This window comes from Zeugodacus cucurbitae, chromosome 6 (assembly GCF_028554725.1).
Source record: "Zeugodacus cucurbitae isolate PBARC_wt_2022May chromosome 6, idZeuCucr1.2, whole genome shotgun sequence".
NCBI lineage: Eukaryota > Metazoa > Arthropoda > Insecta > Diptera > Tephritidae > Zeugodacus > Zeugodacus cucurbitae.
In genome coordinates this window covers 17,951,175-17,965,076 of record NC_071671.1, presented here as the reverse complement: position 1 = coordinate 17,965,076, position 13,902 = coordinate 17,951,175, and the positions used below count along the sequence as shown (strand labels likewise).

Here is a 13,902-nt window from a genome sequence, read left to right as displayed (position 1 = left end):
TAAGTGTGCTTATTATCGCGGTGTTTCAATATTTAATTGAAATTTGTGTGCGATAATAATGAACGATGGTGTATAATTAATGTAATGCAATTAATGATACCGCTAGCTTGCAGGCACTCTCATAAGAACATGTTCATGCATGCATACACATACTTATGCATGTTGTAGTTGAATATACACTGAATAAAACAAAAGTTGTAGCCTTTTATATAAAAAAAGCAATCTATATTAACAGATATTTTTAAAGAAACCATTAAAAATTAAAATTTAACCGGATTTTTTAAATTTAAATTTGTTAAGTAAGCAAATGTGAAGTAATAAAAATCTTGTGTTAAAATCAATTTCAACGCTTCCCATAAAACTAAATACACGGCTACGGAAGCGTCTACTAATCGGTAAGTGACTTATCATTATTCTAAATAAAAATTCCATATATATTTAAATAAATACAAATAATTTTAATTTATGTATCAACATATCCAGAATTCGCAATTAATTGTTATCAAAAATTGAAAACACGAAGAAATTACATACAAATTTGAAATAAATCAATAAATAATCCTTCAACACAAACAAGCAAAAATGTAATATGTATTTGAAAAGCAACAATTTTGTTGCAAAACCCAAAACTTTTAAAAATAGTTTAGTCACCAAATTACAGAGTTTAAATACTCCAACAACATTGAAGCACTGAGTTTTACCAATAGCAAAAGCCACAATGAATTGTAGCACTTGTACACTGTAATCTGATATCTAAACTGCAATGGAAGTTAAAAAAATGTATCACAATCTATTCTATACAAGCAAAACATTACTTAAGTAACTTTACAGACTGTCTTCTTCTTGGCCTACAGTCACGAGGACTCCACACACGAAAGTGTTGTATGTCACTGGGGCGTGATGGTAAATAAGCGAATACAGTTTTATTTGGTGAACGTCCGGCATACGCATATGGTGTCATTGCGATGTAGAGGTGTCGAGATTGATTCATAATTGCCTGATCAACGCGTTTATAAAATAAGTCTCGTATGCGGTCGCACTGCAAAATAGAAAAAATCGTTTTATTTTTTTTTTTCAATAAAGTGATCGTGTAATTGCAAAACTCGATACATTTTTGTTTACAAAATCTTATATACTCATGGTAAATATATACAGTGTTTTTTATGCTCACCTTCCTCATTAGGTAATTGTGACAACTGTAATCAATAAATACTGCCCGACCAAGATCGATTGGTGATGGCAATGTCTCGTGTATCTGCATTTGAAGGAGCGCACGAAAGAGTAGTGTCGATGTTTTGAAAATCTCGGCCATTTCCTTTTGTGTATAGACTTTGCCATAGCGTTGATATATCCAATAGCGTAAAACTGGTAATTTATGTGCATCGGGTAGTGCTGCAAGGACATATCTAGTATCTTTCGCCAGCCTTTCAATACCCTCCTTCAACATTTGATGCATTAATACTTTATCATTTGGATCATAATACGTTTTTGTCTTTGCACTTGGTATTAAAGGTTCGGTGTCGTAATCTACATTCGTATGGCTTTTACTGAAATTATTTTTCATTGTCTTCAGGGTACAATTTGTAATTGCTGCATCTATATTTTCTCTAGATTCGGCATTGTGATTGCTTAAGCACTCATCACTTCGAATTGCCGCTACACATGTTTTCTTTATATTTATATCATCTTCTTGTTCGAAAGGTATATCAAAGATTTTTTGATAATCGAATTTAAACGGGGAATGCTTGTGAGGTGCATTAAAATATGCTTTAGTTTCACTACTTGTATCTGAGTGTCCATAATCGTAGTTTTGCATATAATCGTAGTTACTATCACAATTGGTATCTTTCGTACAACAACCACATCCTGAAGTCAGTTGTGACTTTTTATTTTGCGTTTTGTGACTATCCATATTGTTGTTCAAACAATCGCCAATTATTTCTGGTTCAGTGATACTTCTAAAATTTTGTGTACGAATTCTGTTTTCACTTTTTGCACTTAAATGCCTTTTAGGCGCAGTTTTACACATATTGGGTTTTATTCCAAAATGGCACTCGCTTTGTGTGCTTTGAGTACGCACGGAACGACATTGTGGCTTTTTGCTCATGCATAAATCACATGATTCCTTTCCAAAACTACTCAGGTCATTACTTACATTGCAAACTTGTAGATCATCCTTGGACCATAAAAGCAATTGACTACGAGATTTGTCAGCTAATTCTCGAAAACGCATCAAATGCATGTTGACATCATTCTCAATTTGATTGCGCAGGCGCGCGATGCGTTTCTGTGTGTAGGAAATTAAAATAAATTAGAGGTTATTGGGTATCTTATATACGGTATTTGAAATCTGATCTTTCTTAAAACTTGTTTTACCTGAAATGTTTACTAACCTCTTTCTTTGGAATATCCAAATCGAAATACTTTCGACACTTCTCCATGGCTATCACACGCAACTCGAGTTCTAGACTCTTCTCCATCTCTTGCATGACTTTATGATGTTCACATAAGATATTTCTGCCCAATTCATTTTGACTATTTTTCCTCAATGCGGTACCCGATAATCTAAGTTTCTTAAATAATTGTGCCTCAAAGACTTGACTGGGAATTTTGAATAAATTTGCTTTGAAAATTTCATTCAAATTTTCATTAACCAGACTATTTGCTGTTTTACGTCCTTCGTTCGGTACATAATTGGAAAACCAACGACTCGACTCATTTGGTATTACGTAATTGGGATCTTTTAACATGTCCAAAAATTTCAATTGTAATACATTATCCGGTGGACGTGCCGAGAGCGATTTGCCATATGGACGTGGACGTGGTTGACGCTCAAGATATGGCAACTTATACTGCTGTTGCATTGATTCAGTTTTTTTTAAGGGTGGCAATAATCTACTGTATTGAGTTTTTCGTCTAGATAGTCGCTCAATAACAATCCTACTCATTTTACGCTTGGGTGGTTTGTGTTTTGGTTGTTGTGGGGCTGGTAATAGATTATCTAGTCCGCGTATAGTAAACATTACATCCAAATAAGCTATACATGATAAAATCAATTGTTCATTTGTATTATAACCCGGTTCTTTCGTTGTATAAAATAAGTCTTTTAGAAACCACAAAAAGGCTAAATCATTGCCACGACTCAATTTCATAACGAATCGTACATTCTTTTTCGATATCGGTGGACGTAAACCGATCGTATTCAAGATTTCACGTACACGATGCGAAGTGTCCTGCTCGAGATCATCACGAATGGCATAAAGCAAATTACTGGCAGCACGATATTGAAATGACGATAAGCCCCGATACCAATCTGGCACATCTATCGCACGCATATATTTTTCAACGAAATCGCGTTGACGCTGCATATCCCGTGCTACCCAGTTGGTGGTGGGTTTTGCGTAATTTTGTAAAAACATTGTTATACATGAATTTTGTTAACTTTCCAAACAAAAAAATATTTTAATTAATACACTTAATTTAGTTTACACAAGATAAAAAATTTAATTTCATATAATGAAAAAATGTTCGAAAAATGATAATAAAAAATTATTTGAAATCGTTTTGACAATAGACTTGAAATGCCAATGGCTGATTGAGTGTTTTTCAAATCCATTTTGCTTTGAAAAAGTGTTGGTACTAAAACGTATTGTTAAACTGCTAAAAATTATTATTAATTATTGTACAATTTATGTAAATAGTAAAAATTAAGTGAGATAATGATGGACCTGAAACAAAAATTAAAATCAGAAGTGTGATAAATGTTTCAATAGATGAAGTGATGGACTTAAACTAAGATTAAAATCAGAAGTGTGATAAATGTTGCAAAAGATGATGAGATGGACCTGAAACACAAATTAAAATCAGAAGTGTGATAAATGTCTCAATTATATTGGCAGATGCAGAAGGGAAATACAAGCAATAATCCTCATCATAGATTTTAGAACACAACACTTGTTCATATTTCCTGAACCAAGTGCTGAATTCATAATTCTTCCAACGTTTACTCAATTAAATGTCGACCATATCTGCACGGAATTCCCAGCGAAAAATAGCACTGAAATCTTTATTAACCCCTACATAAAACAGATACAGAATAAATTCAACCATCTGTCAATTACGTCACAGTGTTTCTTCCAACAATTAAATAATAACAACAACTTGTTTTAGTTCAAATTGATCATACTTATATAATTTTTCATACGTTTTTGTGTTAATTAATATTATTTTTATATAGAATCTTATTTATCCCTCGGTGCCTTGGTACGCCTTTTTTCCCATTCTGCCTTAGCTTCCATACGTTCGGATAGTTTCCATGGCTTAAAAATATAATTATCAACTTGTCTTGCTGGTAAATAAGCAAAGAATGTTGCACGTGTTGGTAGTGCACATAGCGAAATACGCAACGCAAACCAGAAAAAACGTGCTCGCTTCAATAGATCCGAATTGACACGATCATAAAATTGTCGGCGTGCTATGCCCACCTGCAATTGAAGAGAAGAAATATATAAGGGTTTAAATGGTATGCAAGATCTCAGAAATTCGAGCTTTGGGGTCAATAATTACAATTTAATCAGAGGAACAGTCTTATAGCCTTTCCACATAGCCAAATTAATTGATCAATTAAAATTTTGATTCAGAAACCAGTTTTAGCCCTTCACACTGCCGTCTACTCGATAACCGATCAGCTGTTATACATTTTTGATTTTGCTTTTCATAAGAAGTTGGTAAGATTCATCAGCTGATTGCTATTTTTAGCAGTGACATCTACCGTCGTATAGCGTAGCCACAACTCGCAGATAAAGAACGTACATATAATTACAAATACGGTTCTTGCCACAGAGTTGCATTTCAAGCAGCGTTTGAAAAACTACGCTACTCTCGTAGCATTTCATTTTACTTTTGCTACCGCTCTCACTTTGTCGAGAGCCACAGCATAGCGTAGCATAACAATGTAAAAGTATGTGGTCTACTCTACTCCGAGTTTTGATAGGTAAAAAACTAAAGCTGGAGCGGGAGCAAAAAATTAAATTCTGCGCTATGCTCTGGCGTAGCGGTAGCAAAAAATTGAGAGCGGTAGCACAGCAGAGCTAATCAAAATTTTCATGTGCTACAGCTGTCGCATGTGTTTGTTGTTTTTTTCTTTTTCTTCAGAAATCTTTTCGAAGTATTGCACAGAACTGTGCAATATACATTGAAGTACAGTAGTTTCTACTCGAAATAACGAACACATTAATTGTCAGACCTATTCGGTACATCGAATTTTTCGTTATTTCGAGTAGAGAGGTATGTTTTTTTTCAATAATTTTAATTTAAGTTTTTTATAAAACTCAACATATACGACGTTTATGCTTCATTTCTACTCGGTTATATTATACAAGGGTAAGTTCAACCCATATGCATAAACACTTTTTCACCACGAGTTAAATAATCTACTCGGATAGAATATACACATTTTCTTTACGTATGTAGACGAGTTAACTTGGATGCATAAACGGATTTAGAGTTAAGTTGAACGTCAAATCAGCTGATTTTTTGTGCCGGCGTATTTTGTTTTGACAAATTGCATATACAGGGTTTCCGTATTGCCAATTTTTCGCTAAAAACCCCTACCCCACTTACTATCGAATTTTTGCGGCAAACGCCTGGTACTGTGTAGTACTACAGTAACCGGTTATTGGTTACTTTTTAGCACCGTTTTTTTTTTGTGGCCCACCCGTGGCACTGTGGGTAGTCGGATGATGTAGCGAAAACCGGTTTTTTGCAAAAACTTCGACGAGTGTGTAGTCGGTTTCGTGTTTGGGTCGGTCAGTGGTCGGTTTTGCTCGTGCATTTCTGCCCGAACACTTCTCAACCGATTTATGCCGCACACCCCTTATATCTGGAAAATGCGGACATATTTATAATACTTGGCAGCCCTCAATTTAATGGCTGATTCAATTCAGTAGAATATAACCGTGTAGAAATGAAGCATAAACGTAGTAATATTTTCAATTTGCACATTTCTTTTGAATTTGCTCAAGTTATATGTTTAATTCTGGTTCGATGTTATTTAATTTTTTTATCTTTCTTCATACATATGTCTTCTTCATGTTGTTCGTTAAACCGAGTACTTACAATTCTCCGATGTTCGTTATTTAAGGTACTCAATGTAACAAATTTGGTTTTTCGTTATAAGCGGTTTTCGTTAAATCGAATATTCGTTATTTCGGAAAACTACTGTATTTCAGAGTTCAGCTCTGTGCAATACTTCGAAAAGATTTCTGAAGAAAAAGAAAAAAACAACAAACACATGCGAGAGCTGTAGCATATTAAAATTTTTGTTCTGCTGTGCTACCGCTACGCCAGAGCATAGCGCAGAATTTAATTTTTTGCTCCCGCTCCAGCTATAGTTTTTTACCTAACAAAACTCGGAGCAGAGTAAAGCACATACTTTTACATTGTTATGCTAGGCTATGCTGTGGCTCTCGACAAAGTGAGAGCGGTAGCGATAGCATAGCAATAATTCTAGAAATTTTGCTTCTACAGAGTAGTAAATGAAAACCCTGATTTCAAGTCGATTAAAAGGCAATTAAAAATCAATGTAGATTTTTATTTTGTATCGATCGATCTTAATCAGCGTTTTAATCGAGCAGAGGCCGGTTAATTGATCAATTAGCTTCTGTATGAAAAGGATATTAGGGTAATATAGCACCATATCCAGATCACATTTCAAAGTGTGTCTCTAGTTTTCAAGTATCGTAAAGATTGGAAGTTTCGAACTCAAGGTACAGGCAGTCTCAGAGCTAGAGAAAACAAACAAAAGATCGAACCCAGTTCTTGCCTAGTGCTGAACTCCAACAACTATCTCACAATTCACCTAATTTTGTTATTATAAATTATTATTATTATGTTTCAAAAACGTAGGTATACTTTTTTTACTACATGCCGAATGTCTTTCATGAAATGCAACCCTAAAATGTTCGAAATGCAGCAATAAGCACTTACCTTTTTCATGATATATTTATGGCATTTATAACTTTGAAGATACTGTGTGCCAATTTCAGTTGATTTAGGAAGTACCGCGCGTAATTTCAATTTTTGTAATACATTCATTATTTTTATGGAGTTATTTAATTCCTTAATACGCTGTGCACGCGTATATCTTTTGCCATAGCGTTGATAAATCCATTCACGTAGCATTGGCAATTTGTCGGCATCTGGCAATGAGGCTAGTACATATTTTGGATTTTTTCTCATATGAACTAATGCAATTCTTAACATTTCATTCATTAGCTTGGTATCTTCACAATCGTAGAATGGTAAACGTGGCATATCAGGCGGATAGGGATCCACAGGTAGTGGTGATTCCTGTAATACATTATTTACATCCGCCTGTAGCATTTCTTCTTTATTTTCATCCCACGTTTGATCCGCACTTTTCTTTGCCAATTTAGCCAAATCTGGCGTTAGATCATCCAACTTCGGTATATGCGGCTCTTTATTTTCCATTGCTTCCACACATTTTTCTTTAATAAATATTCGTTTATCATTTTCATCTTTGTAACGAAATATTTTCGTGTAACTAAAATGATATGGTTTATTATCGGTGGGACCCACAAAATAACGTTCCGATGATGGTGGTGTTGGAGTTGTATTGAGATATTGATACCGTTGAGAATCTCTTTGTCCAAATGATAAACGATGAGTTCTGTTCATCAATAACGATTCGACTTTACTCAGTTCATTTAATTTGCTATCCGATAATTGAGCATATCTTGATATATGACTAGCCACCATCGACAGAAGAGAAGGTGTTCCAGGACATGGTCCAATAGGACTACAATTCTCTTCCTGATCATCTTCAATTAAATGCTCACAATAACCGTCTTTGTCGAGTAGTCGTATATAGGTTTGATCACCTTTGTGTGAGCGCAATTGTTTTTGGTAGTGTAGACGATACATTTCCACATCAGTATCAAGCATTTTCTGTATTCTTTCCCGTTGTGCCTGGAATGTGAAAATATGCAAAAAAATTAGCTTATTTAGTTCAGTTATAAAATCTGATTGAGTATTGAGGATCTAGTGAGCTTATCAGAGCTTGTTTTGACAAATTGAAAGACGGCGTGAAATCTACAATATTCCAATACCATCTAAAGCTTGGTCTAAATTGATCTATTCGGGATTAACCAAGCTTTGAAATGGAACGACTTATAGCCCACGCAATTAACATTGAAAATTTTGTTTAACTGAGGGGACGAAACCTTTAGAAAAAATATAGTATTTGAAGAACCCACATGAGCCTAGACGTCATGATAATATCCGAACGAACGATGGAAAATTTGTACAAGACAACATTCGACGATTATGACTGCATTATTATACCAAATGCATAACATCTAATTTTCAGCAATTAAGTGGTTGTTAAACAGAAGAAAAAGTCTTGCTGTCATTTGGGATCAAGCTTATAACCAGGTCTATATTGAGGTTAGTGTTAAGATTATCTCAAATAATTATAATTATTACTTTTATATGTGAATACATACCTCTTTTTTCTTACGAAACAACGGGAGAGTTTCAACACATTTTTCTCGTTGTTTTAATATGAACCGTGTACGCCGTAGTCGTGCTTCTTCCTCTTCGTCTTGATGCTTCTTACACAAAACTTTATTTTTCATATTTTTCATATCATGCATACTCAATGCATAGTTAATGACCTCTAAAGCTCTATTGGATATACTCGGTATTAAGTCAAAATGATCGCCGAGATTATTGAGAACATCACGTATTGTTATATTTGAAATGCGTTTGGCCGAATTGAAAACATGTCTGGCATACCAACGATTTTCCTCGTTTGGTGGCACATAATTTGGATCCTTATAGATTTCATAACGAAAGAATTTCACCTTAAAATCCGGTCTTTCCACTTCGAGGGGTTTACCATATTGTACGGGTCTTTCCAGCTTATTAAAGTATGGTGATGAATGTTTTTTCGATAGCTTCTGTGGTTGTCCTTGCCAACTTTTATCTCTTAACCTTTGCTTTCTTCGCTTTTCCAATTGCCGTTTGGAAGCGTGTCCGGGCGGTAAAATATTATCCAATTCACGTAATGTAGTGACCATATCAAGATGTGCTATCGACGTTAGTATTAATTGTTCATTTAGGCTGCTATATTCATCACCAGGCATTTTATAATATAATTCCATAAGAAACCACAAGAAAGCCAAATCATTACCGCCACTCAATTTCATAAGCATTTTTAGATCCTTATCGTGTACAGCTGGTATTAGACCGAGTCGATTGAGACAATTACGTACGCGATGAGATGTTTCCTGAGCGGAATCGTCGCGTATTGAATTCGCAAGCTCATCGGCAGCCTCTGTTTGAAATGGCGATGTACCACGATACCAAGCTGGCACATCCCGATCATTCATAAAGCTAAAGAGAAACTGTTTCTCCTTACGCGAACTTAACATTTTATTAAGTAAATTTTGCGAAAATATGGTATTATAAATAGATAATAATTTGTTTCCGCGATATATTTGAGTTTTTCGAACGAAATTGCATAGAAAATATTAAATACCAATTATGATAAATTTCAAGAGAAAATTTTCAAGAAACTATCCATGTAATGCGAACGAAAAAATTTGTTAAAAAGAAAGTCATATATTTTCACTTGTCAATATAACTGTCGTAAATATATTATATAAACAGTTTTGAGTGCGTTGTGAAGTCAGGGTTTACAGTTAGATACGTTATAGCATTACAAATGGAAGCTGCAAGTTGACACTGGAGAGTGTTCTACGAAGGCTACACCTATGGGCACAACAGACTAGGTGTAAGCCCCGGTAAAACAGAACTGATACTATTCACATATAAAACCAATATTTCTTTCCACTTTCCTCACTCAGCGGTACAACGATCTCTCTGTCTCCCACAACTAAATACTTCGGGGTAGAGATCGATAGTAAACTGAACTGACATCTATCTATCTCCCGTCTACGAAACTCAACAGACGGAAGTACTAGGAATAGAGAAGGTAGATAAACAGTCAGGGGGCATTACTAACTTTGGTCTGACCAAAAATTAATGCGAGCGTAGTCAATAACTGCGGGAGGACTTTGAGTTCGCTCGGAGAAAAACTCCACCTGTCCATAATTTGGGTTCTCGACCAAAGGAACATTTCGGGAAACGTAAAAGGAGACGAGTTGACAAAGGCAGGAGGTGCTCTAGACAATTGCCAAGCGCAGCTAATTCTACACCTGTCAAGAACTATTAAGAAATAGGTCATAACCTCTGGATAATATTTTGAAAACCCCGTATCTGAAAAGGATAAGATAGATCTCTGTCTTTGTTCCCGTTCATTGTTAGTCTAAGTCAGGAGTACTTTTGACATCATTTATCTTCCGTAAAACTGATTCCTTAATGAATCTGTAGACTGCTCAAGTGTTAAAGATGTATTTTAAAATTTTCTTTTCTTTCCTTCCATCTCGTGTGCCTATTTTGCAGTAGCTTGACTGTGCTTGGTACTCACTTAGACTTTTCCAATCACATTCCCTTCCAACCAACGGAACTATAATTGTTTTGTGTAAACTACTACAATTTATTTGTTTTATTTACATACATACTTGAACGATAGATTCACATTAATTTTGCTTATACAAAACATATCGGGAAAGAGATGCTACAAGCAAATACTCAGTTCAGGAACTCATTCATAATTAGCCTTCGCTCGCTGCTCCTTTTTTCTTTTTTCATACAAAGTTTTCATATCCTTAACTTCTCTTAGCTTCCATGGATTCATATGATGTAAATCGTTCATACGTTGCGGCATATAGGAGAAGAATATATCACGCTGAGATATCGAACACATAGCATTGTTCATTGTAAGCCACATTAGGCGTGCATTTTCCATATGAGCCTTATTAGTATCTTGAAAGTAAATATCACGCAAACGTTGCACCTATAAAATGTAAATATAATAGAAAAGACGTAAGCAAAACAGCCAATGGTGCAAATAAGTAGCCAGTCTTACCTTCTTGCGCATGTACTTAAGACATGGGGACTTCGATGTAAGATATGCAGTTTTGCCAACATCCCTTGTGGTTGGTATCTTAACACCTAACTTCATATTATTAATACCCATTAACATTTTACGCGAATGTGCAAAGTCAGCAACACGTTCTGCATGTGTATACCGCTTGCCGTAACGCTGATAGATCCATTCACGCAGTATCGGCAACTTGTGGCAATCTGGCAAAGAAGCCAACACATATTTGGGATTCTTCGCTAAATGAGCGAGTGCGGCGCCCAACATGCGATGCATCAATTCTTTGTCCTCACAATCGTAAAAACCTTGTGCCGGTATACCCTCGGGTAACTCCACCTCATGTTGTTGGGCTTCTAAATTTTCGATCGATGCCAGTCCGATGGCTTTTCGTGTGACACGATATTCTTGTCGCATTACCACCTGTTGCTCATCCCATTTCGTATCGGCATATTTACGCGCCACCTCGCCAACATTCGGCATATCATAACACCGACCGATCTCTTCCTTGTCATCGTCCTCTAGCATACGTGCACACACTTTCTTGATAAATTTATCTCGATTAAAATAATATTCACAATTGAATATTTTATCATAATTAAATTTATACGGTTGATTGCCGGTGGGCGATTCAAAGAACAGTTGCGATGGCTTGGGCGTGGTCATCTTACGATGTCCATAATTAAACTTTTTTATATATAGCTTATCGGTTTCGCTTAGCATCATACTTTGTTTCGCATCAAAAAAGCTTGTAACTGTGTCGCGTTTCCCACCGCTACTACCACCGAGTAGACGCGATTGACTTTTGGGACCTTGCCGACCTTGTGACTGCGTGCTAGCGATGCTTCGTGCAATATGCTTGACGCGTTCGTTGTACGCCTCCGTTGAGGATGGCACCAATGCGCAATCGCATTCGCTGTCATCATCATCATCTTTTATCGAATATTCCTCGTAATCATCTTTGGTTAACATATGTAAATAACCTTTTTTAATCTTCGATTTATCTTTGTATTTGGAACGATAAATAGCTACTTCCTTGTCCAGAGATTCATGCATGCGTGCTATTCTCTCCTGTAATGTAGAAAAAAGCTTGTTTCATTAAAAGCTCAATTGTGCTTCAAATTCGAAATTGAATTAAGGATTCTAAAAATATAGAGGAATTCTTGCTTGACTTAAACGCTTCTCATAAAAGCTCTTTTACCGATTTGAGGTCAATAGATGGCGCTGTGCACAAAGACAAATAATTTAACTCGTGTTTTGTGAGACATTTGGTCTAAATTTGCTAATGTTACGAACGGACCTCGCAGAGAGACTACTACCTACTACTACTAGACCTAACAAGAATGACGCTTTTAGTTCCGTTATGTTGCTGAAAGGTAAAGTTTTCTTGCTTGGAATAAAAAAATAGGGAAAACTTAAGAATACGGATCAAGGTTAGGATGTTTGGCGAAAGAAATGAGCGGGTCTCCAAGTAAGAAGAACTTCGTAAAATTGCGAGGGAACAATGAAAGTTTCGATACTAATTAGTGTATGCCTTAAAAAAAACGAGCATACATAATTAATTGGACATCCCTTGTAGAATCACTTGTCTTTCGCCTCGTACATTTCTGCTTCTAGTTCCTTTATATAATATGAGAAAGGATATTTAGAATCTCCAAATGCTTAAACCTAGATTATTAATTAAATCAATGTAATCATACCTCCTTGTTCTTCTTTTCAAATTTTTGCAAACCATCCAAACATTTTTGCCGCTCTTCCACTCTCTGCACATGTCTTTTCTGCTCCAAGATTTCCAGCTCCCTTTGGTGATGTAGGCATAGACTTGTCTTCTCACTATAAGTATCTAAATTTCTTAACGCCGAATCAATTATACTTATTGCTGCTTTTTCGCTTGCATTGTGTGTACCAATTTCTTTAAAGAAACCATCAAAATACAAGCGAAGCTCAGCCAATGGTATGCGTACGGTTTCCTTGAACGTATACATAGCAAACCAACGATTCTTCTCATTTGGCGGTTCATAATTGATATCCTTGTATTTTTCATATGCTCGAAATTTCACCTTATAATCGGGTCGTTTCAATTTGTGTGTCTCATGTATCATTTTGGGCCGTTCCAACCGTTGAAAATATGGCGTGAGCTTACCCTCTTTTACAATGCGCTTTGGTTTTGGTAAATTTTTATTCACTATATTTGCATTGTATTTCGCTATAGTGCGCTTTGATTTGTGGCCACGTGGCAAGAGCCCATCTAAGCCACGTAATGTCGTGATCATATCCAAATGTGCAATAGCTGAGAGTATTAACTGTTCATTGAGACTATACTCATTCTCATTTGGCGTCTTATAGTGACATTCCATTAAGAACCACAAGAAGGCCAAATCATTGCCACCACTTATTTGCATTATCAGTTTTAAATTCTTATTGCTGAGCAACGGCGACAAACCCAAGACACTGAGGCAATAGCGTACACGATGTGCGGTATCCTGCTCGACATCGTCACGTATGGCTGACATCAGCTTGTCCGCGGCATTGAGTTGGAAAGTGGAGAAGGCGCGAAACCATTGTGGTACATCTTTATCCTTCAAAAATTTTGCCAATTCTATTTTGAATTCATCATTTCGTATATCTGATCTTCGTCTCTCACGCATTTTTTTGAAACATAAAATTTAGATTAAACACTTAAATAACAGTATATATAATACGGTGTACAAAAAATTTCGTATAAAAAATTTTCACGTATTAATTTGAATGTGACATCGTAAGAAAACATTTTCAATAGCATTTTCGATTTTTTTGAAATCTAATTGAAAAGTTATTCGAAAAAGCTATGTTTTTTAAGGTTATGAACACACGTGCTTATCAGCACCATACTTTCT

General features: G+C 35.7%; 2 protein-coding genes across 2 annotated transcripts; both read right to left on the bottom strand.

The window, feature by feature from the left end:
* Positions 1 to 195: 195 nt before the first annotated feature.
* On the bottom strand, positions 196 to 3,588 carry LOC105218888 (uncharacterized). Its single transcript, XM_029044629.2, has 3 exons — positions 2,394 to 3,588; positions 1,172 to 2,287; positions 196 to 1,039 (listed from the first exon to the last, which is right to left on the bottom strand). Exons 1-3 carry the CDS (start codon positions 3,417 to 3,419, stop codon positions 812 to 814), a joined length of 2,370 nt encoding a protein of 789 aa, XP_028900462.2. The 5' UTR covers positions 3,420 to 3,588; the 3' UTR covers positions 196 to 811.
* Positions 3,589 to 4,161: 573 nt separating this feature from the next.
* On the bottom strand, positions 4,162 to 13,810 carry LOC105218889 (uncharacterized). Its single transcript, XM_054232703.1, has 6 exons — positions 12,727 to 13,810; positions 11,015 to 12,097; positions 10,693 to 10,942; positions 8,526 to 9,541; positions 6,988 to 7,989; positions 4,162 to 4,484 (listed from the first exon to the last, which is right to left on the bottom strand). Exons 1-6 carry the CDS (start codon positions 13,672 to 13,674, stop codon positions 4,242 to 4,244), a joined length of 4,542 nt encoding a protein of 1,513 aa, XP_054088678.1. The 5' UTR covers positions 13,675 to 13,810; the 3' UTR covers positions 4,162 to 4,241.
* Between the last annotated feature and the right edge of the window lie 92 nt (positions 13,811 to 13,902).

Excerpts from the sequence above, each read along its gene's own strand:
- LOC105218888 (XM_029044629.2), bottom strand. The coding sequence starts at position 3,419 with ATGTTTTTACAAAATTACGCAAAACCCACCACCAACTGGGTAGCACGG. Across the intron at positions 2,288-2,393 it reads TGGATATTCCAAAGAAAGAG|AAACGCATCGCGCGCCTGCG; the intron begins GTTAGTAAACAT and ends TCCTACACACAG. Across the intron at positions 1,040-1,171 it reads ACAATTACCTAATGAGGAAG|TGCGACCGCATACGAGACTT; the intron begins GTGAGCATAAAA and ends TCTATTTTGCAG.
- LOC105218889 (XM_054232703.1), bottom strand. The coding sequence starts at position 13,674 with ATGCGTGAGAGACGAAGATCAGATATACGAAATGATGAATTCAAAATA. Across the intron at positions 12,098-12,726 it reads TTGAAAAGAAGAACAAGGAG|GAGAGAATAGCACGCATGCA; the intron begins GTATGATTACAT and ends TCTACATTACAG. Across the intron at positions 7,990-8,525 it reads TGTTTCGTAAGAAAAAAGAG|GCACAACGGGAAAGAATACA; the intron begins GTATGTATTCAC and ends TTCACATTCCAG.